This window comes from Sparus aurata, chromosome 10 (genome assembly GCF_900880675.1).
Source record: "Sparus aurata chromosome 10, fSpaAur1.1, whole genome shotgun sequence".
Lineage (NCBI taxonomy): Eukaryota > Metazoa > Chordata > Actinopteri > Spariformes > Sparidae > Sparus > Sparus aurata.
This window is the reverse complement of record NC_044196.1, coordinates 28,017,899-28,043,850: the sequence shown is the minus strand read 5'-3', so window position 1 is coordinate 28,043,850 and position 25,952 is coordinate 28,017,899. Positions and strand designations below refer to the sequence as shown.

The window sequence follows — 25,952 nt, the reverse complement described above, 5'->3', positions numbered from 1 at the left end:
CATGTTCTGTAACTATTTGGCCCACTAACCAAGAATATTCCCCCAATAACATCCTAATAGCTGTTTACTGGTTGTGGTATTCTCACGTTAATTGTTAGTAATGCTCCATAGATATGATCTGTTTTTTTTTTATGTAACAGAACACAAAACCAAATAACTCTTAATTAAAGGGGCTGTTCACCCAAAACATGCAAATGTAATCATTTTCTACTGAGCCCCATGCTGAGGGGGTATACAAAGGATTTCTGAGTAAAAGTTCACAGTAAAACAGTGTTGTAGTATTCCCCTAAACAACTTGAGTAGATGGGGACTGCCAAAAAACACAAACAAAAAAACAAAGATGGTTCCATACAGCTTGTTTCCAGAAGCCCTAATATCCCCAACTGATTTGTAGAGACGTTACTTATACCCTTTTTAAAACCCAAATCTTCACTGTACCTGTGTTAATCCAAAAGTGTTAGCATGCAACCTGTCTGAAGTAATTAACATCTAATCTCGAGGCTTTTGGATTTTTTTACATTTTAAAACAAGTCTATATCTACTTAAGTTGTCTAGTGGAATGTTGCAAACATGTTTTGCCCCTGAAGTTCCAAAAATGTTTTGTGGGCAACAAAATGAGGGTGAGTAGGTGAACTGCTCCTTTAAGTCTTTCAACTCGGCATGTCTTTCACATTCAAAGTTAGTTCTTGTTCAAAACAACTCACTATATATCTAAATCTCTCTCTCTCTCTCTCTCTCTCTCTGTGTGTATATATACATATATATATGTATATATATATATATATATATATATATAAATATATAGATATATATACATATATGTATATTTATTTATATATATAAATAATTATATGCTTTATAATGGCTAATAAACAGCCAACATGCTACTAATATGTATGCTAATAAGCAGCGTGTTATTGGCTAATATGTGCACACTAACATTGTCACCTTACTAGAACCCAGACAGATGAATCACTCAGGCTTTTCCTCCGTTATCAAGCAGCAGATGTCTGTCGCTGAGTGGCAGAAGGATGTTGAAATGAGGTTGCCAGTTCTCACAGTAGAGCTTCCTTTATGATTTGCAATTTGCACAACTCCAATAGTGGCGCCCGGGCTCAAGAATCACAGCCTTGACCTTGTTTGTCCCAGTGTTCCCTATTGAGATTCTGACGGCCCAGTTTCCCAGACTGCCGGTAGTCGATGCTGGGGAAGCTCATGTGGCGATGGCTTCGTCCTCATCTTTCTATGTGCATCCCTATTCCATGACAAGATGACATCCTAGCAGAAAACATCCTGCTGTGTGTAACAAACCTGATGCAGGAACAATTCATCATGCTGCCTCTCAGCTGAAGGGACATTTCCCCCTTGGAGGTAATTTGCTGCTCCAACAGTACACAGCTTTTATCCGTCTCTTCAGGTCCAATTTGTTCTATATAGGGGCATGGAGATGTTGATGTAGATCTCTGGAAAGCATAGGGTGGTATTAATGTCTTTGGGAACTGGTCAGTATAATAGCTACAATCTTGAATTATTCGATAAATCACAGATTGGTGACATTTTACAGGAAGCAGTGACTGAGTGATCTGACCCCCGTCCCTTTGAAACCCTGTGGTAAAAATATTGCCTAACAACCATTGTCTCAACATACCCATTCTTCCCCAAAACAATTTCAATTGTGTAAGATCTTTTTTTTTTTTTGCTCCCAGTGGTGCCTGAGTAAAGTTCACATGGGGTAAACAAGACACATTCACTGCCTGCAGTCTCTGTTAATGGAAAAACGCACGTTTTAAGAGTTGCTGCATTTTGATTAATCAGTTAATTAAGGTATGCATTTACATTTCCTCAACGAAATGTCTTTTTTCTTTAAATCGTTTGTGCTGTGACTATGAATCAGAATAGAAATGCACAATAGGTCTTTTGTCACTTAAGAGGACATTGCATTGACTTACATTCACTTACATTCATTTCTGAGTGACTAACCCTTCTGTAACCTTATAAATAACATTACATTCTTATCCCCAGCATTTATCTGAGCTCAAATGTGTTGAAAAGCATGTTTAAAGACGGCACAGCCAAAGGGTTAATGTGTTTAATGGCACGTAGCCAGCCACCGATAATCTAAAGGGCATTAGTGGACACCCTACATCAGTTCCGCCCCTGTCCACCTCAATCATCCTGTCTACTGCTGGAGTAAGAGGGACAGGGAGAAAGAGAGAGTGTATGTTTTTGTTCTGGGGCAGAAAGGCGTTCTCCTGCCTCAGGATGTTGCCTTTAAAGCTGAAGAAGTGGGTTTCCTGTGGAGGAAACGATCACAGAATAGACAAGGCTTGGTCGAGACACCGTGTTCCCAACATTTCTGGTGTACAGGTCAGACAGCTGCAGAGCGGGCAGCATGCTTTTGCGGAACACAGTGGGTCTCAGCACCTTGGGAAGTGAGTGGAAATTCTTGGTTAGGATCATTGTTCACCTGCCGATACTAAATCATCTGAGAATGTCTCATCTGTCTTCTTTGCAGGACTTCATTTCCCCCGATGGATCCTGGATGCTTTGAAGACCCGTTGACTGACAACACTAAATCCCAGCCTGACCTTTTCCACAGGAGAATGCATTTATGAATATTTCATAATGGACGAATAACAAGTGGATAAAAAACAAACTTCTGTCTTTCTTTGACTGTATGAATGGGTATTTTTGTACCAACTCATCATCCTGAGAACGGCCTCCTCTAGTTTCCCATGTCAGGTGATTGACCAACAGAGACATGTCCAATGACAGCTGCAACCTCCCTTTGGACACGGACACATTCGGCCTGACCTGCATCTATGGCCTGATCTTCTCTTTAGGTCTCCCCAGCAACCTGCTGTCTCTCTGGGGACTGTACCACCTGGGCCGCTCAGGTGGAGGAGGCTGCCAGCTGGTCTACATCCTCAACCTGCTGCTGTCAGACCTCCTCCAGCTGCTCACCCTGCCACTGTGGATTCTTTATCTCCAAGGGGCGCACAGCTGGCCCTACGGCCAGCTCACCTGTGAGCTGGTGGGCTACGTGTTTTACGTGAACGTCTACGCCAGCGTCATGTTCTTGTGCCTGATAGCGCTGGACCGCTGCCTGGCCATCGTGTACCCCCTGAGCAGCCGCAGGGTGCGGACTGTCAGAGTGGCAGCAGTGTGCGGTGTTGCAGTCTGGACACTCACCTTCCTGTTCTGCCTGAGCGGGCTGCTGCCATCAGTGTTTGACTCTGACAGACTCCTGTGTCTGGAGCAGTACCCCGTCAGCCCTGGATATGCTCGATTCAAGATCACCACCGTGGCCCTCGGCTTTCTGCTGCCATGTACCATACTAGGGTGAGTTAACCCCAAGATTCCAGAGAGGATGTTCCTCTTTCCTATTTTATTTTGCATTCCCAATGTGTGACTTGCAAATCTACAAATTTAAATGTTAATACAATACCATTTTAATTTTTCTCTCCACTTTATAAGTTTTCACAAATCTAAAGAATGGCTATGTTTACAAAACTTTAGAAAAAACTGTTTAAACAGCCTGGGTTTCAGCTTTTAAGTGAAAAAAATTATTTCTGTGTCGGGCAGCAGGCATAGACAATAAATGGGCCAAGTAGCCTCCTCAAAATGATCGAAGGGCAAGAATGAGGTTGTCAAAGGGTCACATTCCACCCACAGGACCCAGTTGAATAGGTCTTGAAGGTGCTGTGGTCAAATGTATCAGTCTGTTCAAATTCTTCTTTCATGTCCTGGAAATGTAAGAGGTCAAATTTGTGGGACAGCAGAAGGGGAGCGGAATAATTTCCAACTTTAAGTAGAGAGAATACAGTGAAATGTATGGCGAAAACTGATAAAATAAAGGTTAAGTTGAAATTAGGGAGTGAATTTACAAAATTAGGGAAAACCCAGACATATGGAGCCGCTTGACCTTGCTTGTGACTGGCAATGATGAAATGTGAATAATAACACACAAGTACCATATTTAAGTGTAATTTTAAGAGTATATTTCCATCTTTTGTTACTACTTTGTTGGATTCACTGCACTGCATTTTGGAGGCAAAGGCCAGGCCATGAATCTGTGGCTCCATAGACAACACAAATGCCAATACCAATATAACTCTAATAGGACAATTATATCAGCCAACCAATATATTAGTCGGCCTGAAAATACATCTATATTCAACTTTAACTTGTAGTTCTGATACTTAAGTACATTTATTGGCAGAAAATTGCTTTTGGTATTTAACTATTTTTAAGATCAGATACTTTAAAGGTGCAATATGTAAAACCTTTAGTTAAAAAAAAAAAACATTAAATAAAAGTAGCTAAAATGATCCAATCATGATATAACAGAATGTGAAGAAATAGCAGATATCTTGTTATGATATTTGTGAATTGTGTTGCAGGAATATCTACTAGTTAGCATGCTAACCAGCTAGCCCTGAACACTCCTGTGTAGTGGTGTAAACACCAATGCAATTCCAAAACTCCCCGCCCAGACCATTAGCATATCTGAACTAACTAGCTAATGGCCAATTATTACATATTGCATCCTTAAAGGCTTTAACTCAAGGACTATTTGTATGCGTGACTTTCACTTTAAAAGTCATATTTTAATGCAATATCTTTACTTTTACTTAAGTATGATAGTGAATGATAGTGACAGTTTAATAAAGGCTGCTTCAAATTTCCTCTCCTTAAGAGACATCACACCATTTTGTAGGTTGTGTTTGTTGACCAACTGAGTTCTTATCCTCAAATCTGCTTCCTTCCTCAGCTACACCTCAGCTCACATCGGGGTGACTCTCCGACGATCTCCTTCCCTTTCGGACCATGAGCGGCGCAAAATCGTGGGCATCCTGGTCGTGATCACCGTCAACTTCATCGTCGTGTTTGGACCCTATCACCTCGTGGGTGGATACAGATTTGTGTCCTTGCTGCTGACTGATGAGCCCTGTGGATTGGAGCGTTCCATTTTCCTCACCTATCGCCTCTGCTACGGTCTGACCAGCCTGAACACCCTGCTGGACCCCCTCTTCTACATCTTCCTGTGCGCTGATGCCCGACTAGAGCTGCAAAGGTCCCTGCCCTGTTTGGGAAGGGGGCAAAACACTGGCAAAAAGATCGCCCTTAGTACCAGAGCTCGACCAGACAACCAGAGGGGGAGTGGAAGTGGACATAATAATCTCCTAGAGATATAACTTGGGTTTGAAAACAGACTTTACTGGTGTGAAGTCCGAGCAGTTGTGCCACCCAGTGGAAAGGCGCACAAATAGTTTCTGTGCAGTCTGTGTTGCAACTCTAAGTGAAAAGATGTATTTGTGTTTCAGCCTTCCGAGGTAAAATAATTCCACTACTTTCTCATGATGAGCTAAAAATCGTAATAATTGTGTGTAGCACAGACATCCCACAGTGCAAATTCTTGAACTGTTGCTTACATAAACACAACACTATGTCACGGAGTAGAAATATGGCAATCAGCTGTTTCGTATTTATCCAGTATTTTGTGATATCAATGTCAGATGAAGCCAAATGAAACACAATTTTACTTCTTTTTGTTAGAATCTGAACAATGCATGATACTGAAAACAATGTCTCAAACTTTTCATTACTGTTGTGCGTTTACAATGATTAAAACTCAATGTTTCATCACTCATTTGCTGCAAGTCATTTTTAATTTTATTTGAAATGTCACAGTATCAAAAAGTATAGACATTACATTGAAGTAGATACAGAAACTCTATTATAAGCACATTAGACAAAAACATAAAAAACAGCAGCAGCATGGAGTACTGCACCTCTAGGTATTAACTTGTGACGGTTCCCAAAGCTACTGACAACTCTATTCTAACTCCTTTTACAAAGCGATAAACTAAAAAGAAGCAGTAATGTACAGTGCATTCAATCAAACATACACTTGAATCAAAATAAGAAAATCGTGCAAGATGCTGTATGTTTTTACTTATAGTTTTTTCTTTTTTTTTTTAAAGACATAACAAATAAAATAGCTTATGCTACAGTGATATTGGTTAGATAACACACTTGGCAAATACCATAAATTCTGAAATAGGTGCCAGGATTAAGTAACTGTCATTACAGCTATGGGCGTGGCCAACAAAAACAAACAAAATCTTTAAAAGACCAGGTAGAAAATATTGAGGAGGGATAAAATGCTTTAGTTTTAAAGCTCACATGTTAAATAGCTGTGTGTACATTGCCACACAGCTAATTCCATCAGTAAAAGGACAAAGTCCACAGGATTTGAATCCGCTGTCTTTCGAATGCATCGTAGTTTCTGTCAGTGAAATCTAGCACTTCCAGCCCATGTTACAAATTAAAAGCCTACCAGGAATGGAAGGCATTATGCCAAATCGAGCTTGTTAGAAAGACCTCAGACCTGCAGCCAGTGGACCCTGCCTCCTAAATTGGAAACAGCAAAGCAAACGCATCAAAAGGGCAATGAAGACTGTGTTTCTCAGCAGGGTTGTTGGGTCTGAAATGACTTTGTTGTACGGATGAGAGGGATGCTTTGAAAAGTAATTATCCTCAGTTTATAAAGATAACAGGTAAGCCTGCGTTGCAAAAACAAATGAAGGTACAATATTACAATTGAAGACCAAATAATGACTTTTGTGCTGACGAAGTAAAAATAAAATCCTGGGCACATTAACATACGATACATTTTCGTTCAACAAGCAACATCAGCAAGACTTTCAACCTGCGTCTGATCCTCTTCTTTTACATACAAGGCTGGAAGAGAATTCCTCGGCTTCAATGCAGTCTCACTGGTGCTGATAGAGCTGCGAGCGGTGCTGCGGCGTCGGGCCAGCTCTGCCAGATCCTCAACCAGAACACTCTCCATCACTGCACCAAGAGAGTGTCTGATTTTACTGCACAGGTCAGGGCAGCTGAACACATACAGAATGGGGTTAAGAACACTGTTAAGGAAGCCGATGGTTGCTGAAATTGGGAGGGCCTTGCCTGCTAATTTCTGTGCAGGACTCCCACTGGTGGTCATAATCTCGAGAATGATGAAGAAGTGGTACGGAGCCCAGCAGAGTACAAAGCTCACCACCACGGCCACTACGAGCCGAACAAAGCGGTAAGGGCGTCGGCAGCCTCTGCGAGCCAATCCAGAGTTCACAGCAATATAGCTGAGGATGATGAATGCTAGGGGGATCAGGAAGGCCAGAAAGAGCTTGAAGAAGGCTAAGGCCTCCTTGCGTTGCTTGCATATAGGTGCACGGCCCTTCATATCACTCGGGAGGAATCGAGCATAATTGTAGTAACACAAGATCTTTCCTGTAGGAAGGGTAATGGTGTCACGGAACAGGTAGAAGGGGATAGTGCAGATCACAGCAAAGCCCCAGATCACTCCGCATACCTTCCCAACCAGATGGATGGTCCTGTGGTTTTGCGCCCACACAGGTCTCAGCACCACCAGGCAGCGGTCGAAAGAAATGGCCGCCAGCAGAGAGCCACTGACGAACATGTTGAGAAAGAAGATGGAGGAATGGATGCGGCAGAAGGTTGGGCCCAGCGTCCAGGTGCTGCCACGGGCCATGTATAGGGTGAAGAAGGGAAGGGAAGCAGTGGCCAGTAGGTCGGAGGCTGCGAGGTTCAGGATCCAGATGCTGATGACAGAGCGGCGGACATGGAAGCCCACCACTCCGAGGATGAGGAGATTCTCTATTATGCCAATGGAGGAGAACAAGCCATGGAGGGAAATGGTGAAAACACTTAAAGAACTCATCTTGGCTGTTTGGTTTGTTGGGATGCTAGTGAAGTTTGTCTTCATGCCGCCAGGACACAAAAAATCCATGGCCATGTCTTGAAGTCAAACTCAGCTGATGTCCTTTTGCTAAAATCTGCAAAAGAGATTGGAACATGTAAAACTTAACTGAAGTCTAGAAAATGCACAAAACTACAAAGAGAGCTCAGAGGATACACCTAGAGTTTCGCGTAAGAACTTACTTTTGTATTCTATTTGTGTGTATCATAGGCTTTGTACTCTATTGACATGTCTACAAAACATTTCATATCACATTCACAGCACATGATTATCACTTGACTTTCATGTTGGGACGTAGAAGGAACGGTGGCGGAATAAGAGACGACAACGCAGCCAAGCCAATGACCACAGTTCACGTCTGCGTTTCAGCGAATGTTTAAAAACCACTGGATACTTTTGACAAAGGATGCACCACTACTGGATATACCTTAAGGGACTTCGGGACAATTTCCAGCAGTGTCTTGTCTTGTGTTTTTGTGGACAAAATCTGGATATTTTTTACAAGAACTTCAGAACATCTTTAGCTTTGTTTGTGGTGACCAAAACAGATATTCTAAGACAGAACATAACCTTTCCTAACTCTCACCAAGCGGCATTTATGCTTAAACATAACAAGAGCATGATCACAGCTTTGTGACACAGGGAGAAATATCATGATTCAGTGTCTTCTTGTTTTTGTGTTTTCTGTTTTACTATGATGTTATGCCCTTATGTGTCACTTCTTGCTTTTCAGTTCCTCCTGTGTGTTTTTCACTGTCAGTGTTTTTCCTTTCGTTACTCCACCTGTTCTTTTCCCTCCGCACTCCATCGTCCCTGTGTTCCTGCCTGAATCCCTGCATGTGTTCCCAGAGCTTCCTTGATTTGTACTTTTTTTAGTTGTTACTTTTTGAAAAAACCTTTCAATTTTTTTTTCATTTTTGCTCCTACTTGCTCCTCTCATATCGCCCTGGTATGTTTCTGGTTCTGGCTGTTGTTCCTCTTGATTGGCCATTGATTTGTACTTTTATTTTTGTTGCACTTTACTTAAGCTTTTCGCTGCTATTTTTGTCTTTGTGACTTGTTTTTGGTTTATCTGGATTCCTTGTTTTTTGTATATTCAGCTTTGTTTAATTTTTTAACTGACCTTTTGTTTCCCCTACCCTGCCTCCCGTGTTGTGTCTGCATTTGGGTCCTCATCTAGTTTCCCTGGTAATTGTGACAAGAATTGTAAAACTGAACCTAAAGAAATGTAATGTTGCATAATATAGATAATGTAAAGTATTTTATCTGTGGTTTTAGCTGGGTTGGAGATATTTATTGGTTCTAAGTAAAAACAACAAAAATAATAATAAACAGGTTCAGTACATTGCAAAAACAGTTCGAGCAGTCCGAGACATCCGTCATGAGAACATGAGAACACAGCGGAGGTGAGAGGAAAATGGGTGTGTTTTTTCACAGCTGACTCAGACTTCAAATGCAAATAATCTGCATGTTTCCATGTCATCTTTCACTGTCTGGCAAACCCAAATGCTGATATTATAAATGAGTTATTACGTGGCTGTAAAGCATCAATAAATAACAATTAACAATTAAGAACACTGCCACCTACACCATGTCCTCATTAATTTGCCTTATCATAGCATGTAAAAAAAAATAACAACTCTTATTTTATATACTCTCATGGTTAATAGCTGTTACATTTTTACTTGAAGGTTAAGTTGCAGAACTGTATTTTTGTCTCCATCAAAGCAGCTGTAGGAATGCTGTATGGTTTTGTCACCCTTCAGTCGTGCCTCTCTGTTTCTTTCATATCATTTGCCACATCCTCTCTGCAATTGTAGATGCTCTTTTCGAGGGCACTTGTGTAATTGTTATTCTTTGTTATCTGATGGTGTTACACAACTTAGTATGCCACAGAATTAACAGATCTCTGCCTGGCCTTGATCCGTTTCACATATAGAAAGAACGCGAAAAGCTTGCACAACTGCTGAATTTAAAAATGTTTTGGGGAAGTTCTTCGTTGAGCATAATGCATGCGGCTGATCATGTCGAGTAAGAAATGGCAGACTGTGTCAATTAAATGTAGCAGTGCAAAGATGAGGATTAAAAAGCCCCATGGCATGCCTATTTGTGGTAACTACTGAGGAACCTAGTCAGATTTAAACTCTGTAAAAGCAAATTACGACACATATGACAACATTTCCGCCTGTTTCCAATGCACATTTGTTTACATTTAAAATTTGCAATGAGTGATAAAAATGACACCAGAGACTATCTGTCCCATTGCGAGACACCAGCTAAAACTGAAAGAGGATAGCTTCTCCATTATCCCACGTGCAAAACTCGTAGACCTTATCCTTAATGAGCAAAACAATCTCTTACCTTTTCCTCTGTCTCTTGCAGGTCTGATGAGGTCTCTCTGCGTTACACTACTCTTTTTAGCTTCATGGGCGTATAACAAACACAGTAATAGGAAGTTGCAAACCTCAAAATGAGCTTCAGCTCTTCTCAGAAAATGAAGTGTCAGCAGCAAGTGTCAAACCAACCAAATATGACATTACCTCTGCGAGTCTGGCCCTTGCTATAAATGAAATCTGATTAGTCTACTGGTGTCTGAAAACAGACTGTGGGTGAGGACACTCATAGAGTAAAATGTAGTTTGATTTGAGTTTAGTTGATTTTTCTTTCCTGCGATATAGAATTCCCTTTATTACTTTTAAAGCGTTGGTTTTGCATAAGTTGCTGTTTGTTGGCATCAAAGATGCATCTGCTGACCTTTTAACAAACCACTACCAATGTCATTTCAAACTGCAGTTTGAACATCAAAGGATGCCAACATGACCAGAACACGCTGACCTGAATTTTGAAAATAACAGGAAAATGACAGACAACTTTAGTGACACAGCATGTATTGAGGATCAGCAATGTGGCATTTATTGACTTTATTGCCACCTTCTATCCAGCCAGAAGTTCCAGATGGGTTATCACACAGAACGATCTGGGGAGGCGCCACAAAAAATAGCTTGTAAAAGGGCATGTGGGAAGATTCAGAGAATATGTTGCCGGTGGATTGACGGGCCATCTGGCTATAGCTGCCTATCACTGGCTAACCGATCCGATCAACATGAGGAGAGCGCTACCAGCAGAGCCGATTGGTGACTCAAACACTTAGTGCAGTTGAGAGAAGAGTGAAAACCTCTTTCCATCAACCTTCAGTGCCCTTCTTTGCTCTTCTTCCAATGAAATGTACTCTCCACTTCTGATAAAACCCATGCAGTGCTAGCTATTCTGACAACTTGTGAAGCCGAAACAAACAACTTATTTTGGTTTTGATCAAACCAAAACCACAGCAGCCATAAGCACATAGCTTGAAGTCTTGCAAGATGGACGTTTGCAAGATCAGATGATCTCTCAAATTCAGCTACCTTGCAAGGTTTCAAATCAAAACAAAAACAAAAAAAATCACAGGCAAACTTTACTCCCCTAATCACCAGATTGCACTCATAGATTTGAGTTTGGAAAGGTTATAACTGTAAACCATCTCCCACAGATATTCAAGTCAGGCCGATTGTATTTACATAGCCTAAAATCACAAATCACATTGCCTCAGGGGGCTTTACAGTATTAGACCCTCGGCCCTCGGAGTGAGGAAAACCTCCTCCAAAAAGGAATAAAGCAGAAGATATCCTAAGAGCCACAGACCAGGGGCCCCTCTAATATTTCTCGGGTAATGACAAGCAAGGCAGTGTGATCTAAAACAGTACTGGTACAGCCATATATATATATATATATATATATATATAATACAGTGTTTCCCCTACCATTGAACAGGCCTGGCCGCCAGGCCAAAAACAATCAAATCAATATATCAAAAATAAGCCACCTATCAATTCATTCATAAATCAATAATCATTTACATTAGGACATACTTGCCAACATTGGGTTGTGAAAAATAGGGAGATTTTTTTCATTGGTGTATCGGCCCAAGTAACAAGGTTCCTTCGCCAGGTGTGTGATTTATTTGTCATAATTTCTTGCCTTGTATTTTAAACCACACATGTCCAAAATTCTTAGAACAGTGTTTCCCCTAATTTTTTTTATAGCAGCTGTGCTCTGAGTTGATAACCTAGCAACACTAGGGGGGTCTGGGGGCATGCCTCCCCGGAAAATTTTTTGAAAAATGACCCTTTAAATCTCACCTACTCGTGAGATTTTGGAAAAGAAAATCATTTTCAGAATTTCAGAATCAGAATCTAAGACATGAGACAAAATGGTGTAGAAGCTGACATTGCTGCTTGAAAATATGTTCATCCTGAGCATTTCAGAAGTCAGTGAGCCACATGCCATGGAAGCTATTGAGAAAAATAATCATAATTTCTGCATATTAATATTCATATTAAATAGAGGAAGCACTAAAATACAATAACAATAGGTGTCTTACTCGTCCAGTTTACTGATACAATCTGCAGCTGGTTTGGAGTCACTGGGTCACATGACATGAAAGATATTCTAAAAAACAGCAGTTATTTTGTATTAATATTGTAGCGCCAGTTGAAAATTAATGAAGCTTTACTGGCGGTCTGAAGTGTTTTATTCCTTTCTGTAATTCCTTGTGTCTTTACAGTCCGACCAACAACATCAACACCAACGTTAGAGCTAAAACAGAAACAAATACAAAGCCATTAGTTCATAACCTACATCAGTAGTTAGCTTGTAGCGTTTAGCTTAACTTTAGTACATGACAATTTACTCAAATTTCAGCACAAACACAAGCCTTTACCTTGTTGCCACTTCCAACTGGGCTAATAAATCACTCATGAAGTCAACTTTCAACACCGTAGTTAATTTCCTTTATCCGTGAATTTCATCTTATCAGTGATGCTCCTTGACCTTTCGCTATCACATTTGTTGCAGTCATTTAGCTCTTTGTTTCCGTTTAGAACCCTTTCAAAATAAAATACATCGCACAAAGTCTTTCAAAATAAAATACCTTGGTTTAACCGGAAGTGTCAAAATAAATTACATCAAATAATACATAGTACATCAAAAACAACATGCACTACGTTGATGTTCCTTACAAATATATTTATGCTAAGTAATTTAATGACGGTCCCTAAATCAGTCTCCAGCGATTCAGCGCAAGGCTCTGAGAGGTGAGCTAACCGTCCTCCTGCTGCTGACACTGGGGGAACCTCAGTAAAGTCTCAGCTGGACCCGAGTAGATATCCACAGAATATTGTGTGCAACTTAAATTCCCCATTCGCTCGTGATATTAAACAGACAAAAATCCAGTCATCATCAAAATCAAATGATTTTGGCAGACCAGGGTTGCCAGATACTTCAACAAATATAGGGACACAATCTTACTTGTTTCCTTTACTGTAAAATCTGGAGATTAACAGGAGAAATTACTGACCGGGAGCGTCGAGGGAGATAGGGTTAAAAATCGGGAGTCTCCCGCGTGAATCGGGAGAGTTGGCAACTATGCATAGGAGCGCCTCTGTGCAGCGCAACGCGAGTCAACCTGCTTCGTTGCCTAGTAACGATGCGAGTACCGCTGCTGAGAGCGCAGGCATATATTCTGGGATGTTTAAAGGGGCATTCAGACCAAACGCGATAGACGCGAATACAATCGCTTCAGACGCTTAATTCGCGCCGCGCCAGACGCTCCATTCGCGCCGCGTGATCATTTTGGACTATTCGCGTCATTCGCTTCATTCGCGTCATTCGCGCTTGCCCGCTTGCCCGCTCATTTTTGAACCGGTATTTCTCAACCCGCTGTCTTTCCACGTCTATCATGGCTGATATCACCACCGTTGCTGTACTGTACCTGCTGTACAAGTCCCAGAAACGCCGGAAAACCACCCGCCGTCGTGTCTGGGTTCATGAAGTCCTCCGAAGACACACAGAGCTGGGGGAATTTCACTGTCTCCTCCAGGAGCTCCGTCTGGATGACGACCGGTTCCAGCGGTAGCTCAGGCTGACTGGAGCCCAGTTCGAGGACCTGTTAGCTCGGGTCGGTGCCAGGATCTCCCGCCTGGACACCAACTACAGGCGCTGCATCAGCTGTGGAGCGCCTGTCCATCTGTCTGAGGTGAGCTACAACTAGCTTCTCCTCCACCGTTGCCCTGAGCAACCGTAAACAACCGTACGTGATGGAAGTGACGTCGTCGGCTTGAACTCGTCGCTGATTGGATGTCGCGGCGCGATGCCGCTTGAAAAGTTGGATATTTTCAACTTTATTCGCGGCGCGCCAGACGCTTCATTCGCGCCGCGCCAGACGCTCCAGACGCTTCAGATGCTCCAGACGCTTCATTCGCGCCGCGCCAGACGCTCCATTCGCGCCGCCGTCGCCTGAATCGCGTGTAATCGCGCCATTTACATTGATTTTCAATGTAGAGTAGCCGCTCCATTCGCGTCTATCGCGTTCGGTCTGAACGCCCCTTAAGGTTTGTTAGCTAACCAACTATGGCGCCGCCGAAGAAAAGAAAAAATATCGCGGGTGACAGACAACTTAACATAAAGAAATGTTTCTGCCAGACTCCGGAGCCAAGGAAAATAGATGAAGGGAGAGTAACAGAGGCAACTCCAGAAAAAATAACAGGTGCAGGTGAGACGGAAGAAAGGGGGGCAGATAGCAGTGGAGAGGGGGGCTGCTCGAGGACCGTTACTGCCCCTGTCTGACGCGTGACCGCGGGCCCGGACTGACTGGTAACGTTGACCCAGCAAAAAAAAAATAAAAATACAGCTAAACACAGAACATCTGGCTGGGATCCCGAATGGCTTAATAACCATACACTGTAAAAAATGTCTGTAGAAATTACGGTAAAAAACTGTCAATAGCAACAGTAAAATACCGTAAAATAAAAAATTGTATATCACTGTAGTAAATACATTAAAGAAATGTATTTACACAAAGAATTACCGTAAATCAAGAAACAGTAAATAACTTAAATTTTACGGCCTTACTAAGTAGAAAATATGGAATTTACTGTGAATGTTATAAAAAGTTTGCTAAATTCACGGTAAAATACCATAATGTCACAAGCGTGTAATTACCCTAAAATTGACGGTATCATTCTGTCTGAATTACAGATTTTGCTGATGTTTACGTTTAAATTTACGGTACACAACCATTAAATCATACCATCATTTGTATAGAAAGTAGAATGTTAAAAAGTATGGTATATTTAAGCAATACATCATGACAGGCCGTGGTATGTGCTTATTATATCACAGTTAAGGGGCATTGTTCGGGCCGACACAAAGCACTAAATGCAATAGAAAACTATAAATGTTGTATTATTGTCAAAACACAGTGAATTAAGATAAGATTAACTTTATTGTCCCACAGGAAAACATAGGCCTACAACAATCGTTAGAGTTTATCATATAGAGTTTTATTGCAGCATTGTGAACACATCCTTTTTGAATAATATGGAAGTCCATTTCCGCCACTTGATGAAAAAAAATTATGAGATACTAAGTCAAAATTATGAGATAGCTAAGTCAAAGTATCTCATAATTTTTGTCAATTGGCGGAAATGGGCTTCCATAAAAAAATAGTATATTTTATTTTATATCTTTCTTTTGTATAGTGAAAACACGATTTCTATTTTTATTTTATTCTTGTACATGTCCTTTTTTTATTATATGTAAAACATGACAATGAAAACGTTGTTGTGTTTGTAGTTGTTCGTGTCAATAAAGCTTTATTGAATAGAGGAGAGAGACACAGAGAAAGACAGAGAGAGAGAGAGAAAGAGAGAGAGAGAGAGAGAGAGAGATGACCGCTGAGTTAACGGAAGCTAGAAATTTTGAATTTCAGTTCACCGCCATTGCTTCGCGCCCACAGGAGCAGTGTTTGTTGTTGTGACAGAGAGACAGACACACAGACACACAGCTAGATAGCTAGATAGATAGATAGATAGATAGATAGATAGATACAGACAGACAAGACAGAAAGAGAGAGAGAGAGAGAGAGAGAGAGGACCGCGAGTTAACGGAAGCTTGAAATTTCAGGTCACCGCCATTTCTTCGCGCCCACAGGAGCAGAGTCTCTTCTTCAGGTAAGCACATTCACAGCTCATTGAGACTGTCTGATTAACGTTAGCTAGCCGCAGAGCCACGTTAGCTCTTATTTGTTGACTTTCAAGCAGAGGAGTTCAGGTAGCTATATCTTAAAGGTTGCTGGACATGTCACTATCTGCTTTTTGCCGAATAAAAGAGTCACTTAAGGGCTCTGAGAAGTCGCTAACGTTACAGCTAACGTTGCTAATGCTAGAAAAATGTTTAGCTGTAACTTCTGTAGCAAGTCGGTTAAGACTTTGATAATGGAGAAACTGGTTTACTCTTAATGAAAGATGATACAAGGAGACTTGGATGTATTACGAAGGAAACATTTATTGACACTTGATCTAGGCGAATTCAAAGATAACATAACAAGTGAGAATGATCCCTTTAACACCTTAGACATACATTTTTTTTAACAAATAATTTCACCTTCTCCACAGCACGGTGCAGCTGGATAATGTAAGGCAATCAACTTTGCAGGAATGCGGTATGGCCAGTACTCTGATTCGTCGTCATCGTTATCAGCACTCAGCTTCAGTGAGTACATTTAAATAGATTGGCTTCTGAACTGGTGCTGCCATTAAATGTTTTTGTTTCTTCATACCTGTCAAATACTTACATGGCCACATCAATAATTATGTCTCCCATATATGTCTACTACCCTGTTATCTGGAGTTCCTTAAGGGTAAATCCTCGGAACTATCCTTAAAAAAATCAAAATCACTGATTCGATGTCAAATCCAAAGGATTGTGTGTTTTCAGCTGTAGTCACTCTCCACAGTTTCTCCCTCAGTCTCTCTCAATCTATTAGATCTGCTAAATCTGTTAACCGTTTTAAGCGCCTCCTGAAATCATATTTATAGGATGGCCTTTTTATGAGATTTTTTAAACCTACTCTTCATTCACCATTTAATTTTTTTTCTGTTCCAACTTCTTTAATTAATGTTTTGTTTTTTGTTGTTGTTGTTGCGGGAAGCACTTTGCAACAGTGTAAGTGCTATATAATAATAATTATCATTATTATCATTAACAATGTTTTCTTTGTTGTCTTTCTTTGTCTGGTTGCAGTGAGATTCATGCCAGTCCACAGTAAACACCTGATTGAAGACTGCTGGTGAATTTTCAAGCAGGAATGATGACAACACCTGCCCAAAGTTCCAGTTTCCTTAACATTGTAACATGTCTGTATGAGACTCTGTCCCACCTGTCTTCAGTCAAGTCTGGACCCAATGACTCAAACACCAGTCTTGTCAAGGCTAATTAGAGGTAAGCTATGGTTTATGTCAGTGTAGCAAATGAGTAGATGCAAGCACTCAAACTACACTCAATCGATCTCCCTCAAGTGAACGGTGCCAACAGCTTCATACAAACATACAGTAGAAAAAAAAAAAATCAGTATTATGGACAGGATTCAGGATTTAGGCTGCAATTCGACAAGGGTGAAACAAATAGTGATGATCACTTAGTCCTAAAAAAAGTGACTGTTTCTACTTTTCACACTAATACAATAAAATAAATGAAATACTCCTGATGACCTGCAAAACTATATTCCAGAGTACTGGTTTCATTCTATGTATAGCTCATTGGAGCTCAGTTTAACAGCAGAAGGCTGAATTTATCTCTGTAGGCATCATGCTCAGGCACTGCATCAATCTAACCTTTGCTTTGTTTCTTTTTTCTGGCTGCAGAGAGGATCATGCCAGTCTACAGTGGACACCAGATGGACAACACATGAGTCTTCAAGCAGAACTGGTGACTGCTGAATGCTTTAAGTTCCAGTTTCTTGAACACCATCTCCATGTTAAGAGCCCTCTTCAGCCAAGTCTGGACTCAGTGACTCATTAGTGTTGATCAACACAGGGCAAGTGGCTCCTTTTTTCATGACGTTTATTTCTTCTACCATGGACTATCCTTCATATGTATGGACACACACTGTCTTTTGAAGATGTCAACACTGCCTTGTGAGTATACTGGACAAGTTCTGTTTTTCAAAGAGAATGTGTATATGCAAAGAGATGTTCTTAAAGTTTATCAATTATAGTCTGTACTTTGGTTTACAATGGGCTTAATTGGTTATTTCCTTTATAATTTACCATTTGCATTTGCTGACTGTAAAATCTACGCCAACAAACTGTAATTCCATGTGTGTTGTAGTATATTTTTTACGGTGAAATTCTGGCAACCACAGCTGCCAGTATTTTACCGTAGTTGAACTTTGCAATAAAATACCGTAATATATCTTACAGTTTTACCTTGTTTTTTCACTGATGGACTGTAATTAGTTTTACATTATATGTGTTATTTTTAAAAGAATTTACCGTAAACATATATGATAACTGTTATTTTTACAGCAAATTACCGTAAACAAATAACAGTTCTCTAATGTGAAATTTACAGTTACATTGTGACCGTATTTTCTACGGTAAAGTTCTGGCAACCACAGCTGCCAGTATTTTACCGTAAATTCTACAGAATTTTTTTTACAGTGTAACTACAGCCCTTGGTTGTACCACACTCCCCATGGTGAGTTTACAATTTGTTGTTTAGCTTATATTTTTGTTCTGATTGAGGAGCTTCTCTCTCTCTCTTTTTTTTTGGTAAGCAATGATGACGAAAATAACACAGACAATAGTCTAGTTTTCCCAGGCATTGTCAAATGTATGTAACTCTGTCATAATACAATGAATAAAAAACGTATGTGTTTGTTAAAAAAAAATATTTATAACTGATAGAATCTCAATTATGTGTAGGGTTGTTTTGTCACTTATGCCGTCAGCATAAGCAGCCCGTTAAAAGAGGACCATCCCAGAGGGTTTTCATTGAGATCCCTTCTGCAATGTACAGAAAAGATGTGCTTGATGCTCAAATGGGTTCAGACCAGAGTCCTGCACGGGTTGTAGAGACGTCACTGACACTGTGGCTGGGGTTATCTGTCAATCACAGCGGAGAAGAAGTGACAGGAGATGAAAAATGGAGAGACGCGGTGATTTTACGGAGCAAAGTGGATCAAAAGTGTGGCAAGTTAACAGACATCTGAGGCGGAGCTATGCTGATTTTAAGATAATGGAGATCAGTGCAGCGGAGGCGCCAAACAACTGTCAGCCAGCCAAGAAATATGGAGTTATGGAGTGTAACGTCCGAAGATGGCGGGTCCAAAAAGATCGTCTGAAAACGCTAACAGTAAGAGAAAAGCTTATCGTGGTCCTCTAAGCGGCCGCTTCCAAGAGAATGAGTCTTTTTCTTAAGTCTTGAAAAGAGGGGTCGTCTTATAATCAGGGTCGTCCTATATTCGGGTCAATACGGTATATTTCATATGAGCTCATTCATGCGTGCTTGCGCCCTCCCAGAACTCCCATTCCCCAGGCTGGCTTACTTTCATTTTTAAAAATTGCGTCAGTCTAATTTTGCTTCGGGTGTGGGTCGGGCGTCGGTATCAATTTATAGCGGGTCGGCTTGGTGCGGAATGTAATTTGTGCTACTGTCGGGAAACGGGTCGGATGCGGTTTTAAGTACGACGGGTGCGGGTTTGCAAAAATAAGACCCGTGCAGGACTCTGGTTCAGACCACCACGCTTCAGCCTTTCAGGCCCATGCAACTTTGATTAAAGGTTAGATTAAGCCTAATGATTTCATTTAAGTGATATCATTCAACAATACACCATCCCACGCGTCTCGTCTGTTTAGGGTTTTTTCGGGGGTACCACCGGGCCTGAAAAAAATTCTAGGGGAAACACTGTCTTATATATATATATATATATATATATATATAACGCTCGACTCAAAACCAGGAGTTTCAGGCAGTGCAGGAGCAGACATTTGACATGAAGAGTGGTGCATAACACAATATAGGAGAGGCAGAACCCAAAAAAGCGTAATATGATCTATTTAATGCACATTGAGCATATGAACACTAGCCAAGGGCATTGTTGTCCTTTTTCATTGTATCGTTTTTTTCTGATGATATTATTTTTCACCTTGTTTTGCTGGAGCACCTAAAAAAGTGTTTTTCTTCTTGTCAATCTGATCCACCTTCCTGGTCTGAGCATGGTGTCAGTAGCAGCAGTCTGACTCGGTTGCAGCTGTCTGATGCTGGCAGATAAAGACTTTTCACACGGACCTGTACCGAAAAAGGGAGCATCGAGGGAAAATCCCCATGTCATTAGTGTTTACCCATGTGTGCAAATAAGCTTCATATATAGTAGTAGTGCTGAGTCTTCTGAGAAAAAAATACCACAGATCATCCTACATATGGCAACATTTGGCATCAGGCGGCAGACCACTGATAAATTAGCGTTATTAGCCGACCGCCAGGGCCGCCTTAACCTAATGTTAGGCCCCGGGGCTGAGATGTTTTGTAGGCCCTCCATCCCCTTGATTCTCATTTTAAAAAAGCGTAATATCTAGGTAATCTACATCACAAAATGCAGTTGTTTCTTTCGAGACATACAACTGTGAATTTCCCTCTTTGAGCCAGAAAACACCATAATATTGTTATTAACATATCACTGAGCCCACTTGAGTAGAAACACAATACACTTTATTTAAGAACCACACACAACAACTTATGGTGATAATAAAACCAAAATGTGTGCAAATATGATTTCAAACGATATTATGAAAAACATCACCAACCATCACCTGTCTACACAAACATTGATAATAACTAATAACAGTATAAGCGAAGAACAGCAACAGATCAAAGTTAGTGACCTGTTCTACGGCCTCAGTGGGCCTGTGAACCAATCACATGCACCTGCACAGACACACTCCATTCAGCCCCATGGATAGCAACATGGCCTAATGCCAGGTGCCAAAAAGATGAAACTGAGCAACATTTACAGGAGTTTTGCAGTATAATCTAAAAACATAATTTAATTTGCGGAAACAGAAATATATTCTGTGCTCAATAAATGTTTTTGCATGTTTGCTTTTATGCATTTTAAGGTGCAATAATAACCCCTGCACTCTCACAGACTCTTGCTGGCTGCGCTGCAGACCGCTCACTCTTGCTCTCAATCTCTCCTTCTGTGCGCTCAACTTCGCCTGCACACTGGCTCAAGTTAGCACTGCGTTAACAACAGCTAATCTGAATTTAGCGTCTGATCTCTAAATCTCCCACTGGGTTGACTTTGTGGCACATTTATATGGCTGTGCCAACATGAGCGAGTATTCGCCATCATTGCTGCACTCTGACCTCTGCTGCAGCGGCGCAGTAACGCGCGTCTCCAAGCGACACCTCCATCCCGATACAAGTCCAGCAGGCTCCACATTGATATAGTAAATAGCTACCCGCAGTGTCTCCACCTTGCTGAGTCGTTTGTCTTCCAGCTCCTGCGGCAGATGCTTTCTGAGCCGCGCGTGGCCTTCATTTACGCAGCGCACTCGAGCCGCTCCTTTTGCGGATGAACGCAGGCTGAAGGAGTAATCACACACGCCGAGGAGTCAGTGAAAGGAGAAATACGAGAACCGTGTGTAGGGTAAACTCTGGCCGAGCACGGGGTCGAGGTATGCGGTGTCCAGGTGGAAGGGCAGTCCGAGTCGGAGCGCATCCTTGTTGTGCGCTCCGGTGTGGAGAAGTCATGGAGAGCAAGCGTGGACATATGAAACAGGCTCCACTAACGCCTCTCTATTAATTAAAAAGGATAGAACATGTTTGCATGGGGTGTGATCCATCATGTTAGCATCTTTACTTTGACAGGACTCACTTTTCGCCCAATAAGCGCGCACCTTTGCATCAGTATTGTTTCCCCAGCGGCCCGGGTCACTGTTACATGGGTCATTTGACTCGTCTCCCCCTGACTGCTTTGCAGCCTGGTCCTCTCTCTGGGGGCCGTGTGCTCCCCCCTCCTCCTGCCCTCCACTGCTGCGGGCGGTCCCCTGCTCCTCTCCAGCTACATCCACCTGCGCGGCCTGCGCATCCTCCGCTCCCTCCGGTGTGTGAGATAGCGAGCTTGGTGCTGGGTCCATCTTCAGCAGCAGCTGGTTTAAAAAAGCATTGGGATACTCTTCAGTAATTATTTTTCGCCCAACTCTTTCTTAATAAGTTTTTTCTTTTCTGGGCACCACTCTCAAACGTCCTCCCCGACATTTTCCACTAAATGTCAATCAATCATAGAGGGACACACCCCAAAACTAACTATAGACATTCTGATAGGTCAGCCCACGGGCCATAGGCTATGGGGCCACGTGGGTAACTCCTAATTTGGATCAATCAGCAGCCACGTAAGGTGCGATTAGAGTGATTGACAGAAAACCTGACAAGTTACAAAACAATATGATCTTTTCAGCTCATCGTGAACCTGAACTCTGGAGGCCCCTGAACGCGTGAGGCCCCTGGGCTTCAGCCCAGGTAAGCCCGTGCATTAAAGCGGCCTTGCCGACCGCACTTGATTTTGACAAATGATGTCATTGTCTGATATTGTAACCGTTTGCTAATGTCATATTTATTATGCACTGATGATGCCTTACTTTGAAGTTGTGCTCAGCATCAATGATTTCTGACTTGGGTGAGTCTACAGCAGTGATCTTTTTGTGTAGTTATGTCAGAACTACACAAAAAGAAAGTGGCTTTAAAGAAAGTGGCTTAAGTCTTTATTGCCAAAGACTAAAGGTTTGTGGTTTTCGTCATATGACTGAACTGTGAAAAAAAAATAAACAACAGGTTTCAACATCACAAAACCAGCAGAGGTAGAGGGGTGGTGTGTATTGCTGTGCAAGCAGCAGGCACAGTCACACACAGGGCTTTCTCTCTTTCGCTCTCTCTCTCTCTCTCTCTCTCTCTCTCTCTCGCACACACACACACACACACACACATACAGCAATGGACAAAAAGCAGAAGGAAGTGCTTGTCATTTTATCTTTTGCTTAATCACCATATGCACATGCTCCTGTCTGAGCGTGTATTAAGAATAATTTCATGATAAAAGTTGTGGTGACCTTTATTACACCAGAAAAAGGATAAACGATAGAGATGTGTCATTAAAATGTGCGGGTCAGAGTGGATTCTCTTAAAGAGGAACTGCAAGAAGGAGAATGAAAGCACTAAATGTCTGATTCAACGCCACCCATTCACACCTTAAGGTTGTATTTGCATTGAGATCCTCACAGATGCAAGAAAGACCACAAAAGATAAGAACAGGGACGTTTGATGATGTGCTCTCATGTTTCACCCTGCCACAGCCTCACTTGTTCCTATATGTTCTGTAACTTCCGCTTTGCTTGCTTTTTTTCCTTTCTTTAGGTCTTTGGTATTGGCATTGCAATGTAAAGTTCTGTTATCTTTTCTTCTCTTCCACTAGATGTTTTTTGAATTCCCTTAAAAATATAAGAACTTGAAAAAAAAAGATAAATCAAATTAACTAAGTGAAGCCTTTCTTGGTTAGGAAGTCTGAGATCGATATTTAGACAGAAAACGTTAATGTTCTGAGGAGGCATGTCTCTAAATTCACTTTGTTTTTCAGTTCAGTCAGGAACTTTGAGAGCTAAACTATCCCTGTGATCTGGCATCTCTGCCGGTCACTTTAGATTCCAGATGATGAAAATGTATCAGAATTTCCGAATTTTAAACAATAACGGCCCTTTTGATGAAAAAGTGAACATACTATTTCTGTCAAAATGTCAGTGATGAGCTCTTTTCATGGAACTGTGTTGATGTTTGTTGTGACTAATGAATCAAAGCCATTATCTTGGTCTTGGTCTAGAGTCAAGCAATGGCAGAAAGCATCAGGTGGTTTCAGGTTCAGCAGATGACCACAGGATATCTCAACAAATCAGTAAACATGTGTAAACAAGTTGTTCTGACAGAAGAATTCAATTTGAAGTTTGGGCTACCTGTTTAACCAAACCTGTTGGTTAGGTTAAAAAAACCAAACCAAAAACCACACCATACCTGTTGGTTTCATTTAAAAAACCAAACCTGTTGGTTTCATTTAAAAAACCAAACCTGTTGGTTAGGTTAAAAAAACCAAACCAAAAACCACACCATACCTGTTGGTTTCATTTAAAAAACCAAACCTGTTGGTTTCATTTAAAAAACCAAACCTGTTGGTTTACCAAACTCTGACACTGCATGAAAAGTGGGATTTTCGTCACTATGCGGCACTGTAGATTGACGTGGAATTTCAGGTTTGCGGCAGTTTGCAGGCAACACTGAAAACTGCCGTGAATTGTCGGAAACTGACGTGGGCCTTGCTTGGCAGTTGTCCCCCCATGACCCCCCTCCCCCTGATTCTAGGGGAGGCTTTAACATGTAAATGAAAATGCTGTGAGCTATACAAATGCAAATCAGGGTAGCAGGGGGAGTTTTACCTCAGGTGACCTTTTTCTATAAGGTGTTAACTTCATTTTAAGAAAATCTCTGGTATAAATAGATGAGGCTCAGTATTGCCTAATTATAGACCCTTATATTTTAGCTTGAACTGATTTATTTAATGAAAGTATGCTAGATTAATTACTGTGTATGTCATTAGCAATGGCCAATGTTATGTAAAAAAGGTTATTTATTTTTTTCTCTCTCTCTCCTGGGAACAAGTTAAAGATAAAACACCAGTTGTTAAGAAGTTAAAATTTGCATGAAATATTTTGAGATAACCAAGATATTAAAATATATATATATATATATATATAAAAAAAAAAAATTCTATAATTTCATGGGTTCTGAATGTTTTAAAAGCAGTTGAAAAGTAATTCTTATTGCGTGTGAGAGTTCATGACTTTTAAGAGTTTTTACACTTCCGGGTTGACCGGAGCGTGAGTGACGAGGAAGAAGGAGCGGAGAGTTAATGGCGTCGAGCAGCTGACAGAGGACTGTGTGTGTCGTCAGTGTCGTGTTTTATCACTAACAGACTGTGAACTGTTGTCGGACGACGTGCTGTGAGTGTGTGAGTCGGACTCTCCATCACAGTCGAAGTGTTTGTGTTTTACTGGACACGAAGCAAGTTCGGCTAAGCTATTGAAGTTAAATCATGTCATTAATCAAGAGCATAGATTTTCAGTTTGAGAGCATGATTTCATTCCTTTTCAGTGACACAGCTCTTTCGCGTGCTCAGATTTTTTCTCCTCATGCTCACATTTTGTTCTTGCATTTAAATTTCTTCTGCTCTCTTTCAAAATGTCAGCTTGAACTCAAAAATCACATGCCCGTGTTCACATTTCTCCTTCTTGCACACAAAAATTTCGCTCGCATTCAAATGTGCCCTCTGCACGCTCAGATCTAAAGTGCACACGCTCAGAACACACACCTGCTCACAGGTCAAGTTCTGCTCTCGGATCTCTCCTCTGCTCACGGATTTTTCTTGTGTATCAACACTGTCAACCAATAGAAGGCCGGCTACTGTTGACCAATCAGATTACACCCGCTTCTTTGCGGGGCGGGCCCTCTTTCTACCGGGTTTATCTGCTTCCGCCCTCCAGGCTGTTAAATGTGGTGGTTGCCTTTATTTTTTGACGACCTTTGGAATAGAATATAAGTTAATCAATACACCAGCGCCCGTGCTTTTCATTACAGTAGCTACATCAACATAAAGTAGAACAATAGCTGCTGTACTTTCGCCATATTAGCCAGCTGCCCAGGCAGCGGGATATATCTTACATAGTATAAATACTGCAGAGTGGTTAGGTGTGTGTTCTGAGCTTGTGCACTTTAGATCTGAGCGTGCAGAGGGCACATTTGAATGCGAGCGAAATTTTTGTGTGCAAGAAGGAGAAATGTGAACACGGGCATGTGATTTTTGAGTTCAAGCTGACATTTTGAAAGAGAGCAGAAGAAATTTAAATGCAAGAACAAAATGTGAGCATGAGGAGAAAAAATCTGAGCACGCGAAAGAGCTGTGTCACTGAAAAGGAATGAAATCATGCTCTCAAACTGAAAATCTATGCTCTTGATTAATGACATGATTTAACTTCCATACTAAGCTAGCTAGCAGGAGCTAAGCTAGCTAGCAGGAGCTAGGCTAGCGGCCCGGCCATTGTTGAGAGGAGGCCTGCGCGGACGAGAGGAGCTTTGCCGCGTCGCCACGGAGAATGTTGCCGATGGACGGAGCTTCGCTGCCGCAGAGGGACACGGAGGTTTATCGCTGCGGGCATTTTGTTTTCACAGACTAAACTCGCCTCAT

At 41.4% G+C, this 25,952-nt stretch overlaps 2 protein-coding genes across 5 annotated transcripts in view; one reads left to right on the top strand and one right to left on the bottom strand.

Moving 5' to 3' along the window:
- The first annotated feature begins 2,295 nt into the window (after positions 1–2,295).
- Positions 2,296–5,653, top strand: LOC115590239 (G-protein coupled receptor 4). Its single transcript, XM_030431520.1, has 3 exons — positions 2,296–2,432; positions 2,516–3,342; positions 4,775–5,653. The coding sequence occupies exons 2-3, from the start codon at positions 2,762–2,764 to the stop codon at positions 5,196–5,198; spliced, it is 1,005 nt and encodes a 334-aa protein (XP_030287380.1). The 5' UTR covers positions 2,296–2,432; positions 2,516–2,761; the 3' UTR covers positions 5,199–5,653.
- Positions 5,654–5,657: 4 nt separating this feature from the next.
- Positions 5,658–25,952, bottom strand: part of LOC115590237 (prostaglandin D2 receptor 2-like) — a 33,867-nt gene continuing 13,572 nt past the window's right edge. The window contains exons 1-3 of one of the 4 annotated variants that reach the window (XM_030431517.1): positions 21,035–21,535; positions 19,815–19,957; positions 5,658–7,865 (exon numbers count right to left, since the gene is read on the bottom strand). In XM_030431517.1, coding sequence (XP_030287377.1) covers positions 6,686–7,825 — 1,140 coding nt within the window. In that variant the 5' untranslated portion in view covers positions 7,826–7,865; positions 19,815–19,957; positions 21,035–21,535 and the 3' untranslated portion in view covers positions 5,658–6,685. Of the gene's footprint in view, positions 7,866–10,150; positions 10,235–12,548; positions 12,823–19,814; positions 19,958–21,034; positions 21,536–25,952 lie in introns of those variants that run through there. The other 3 variants (XM_030431518.1, XM_030431516.1, XM_030431515.1) reach the window with 3 other exon arrangements.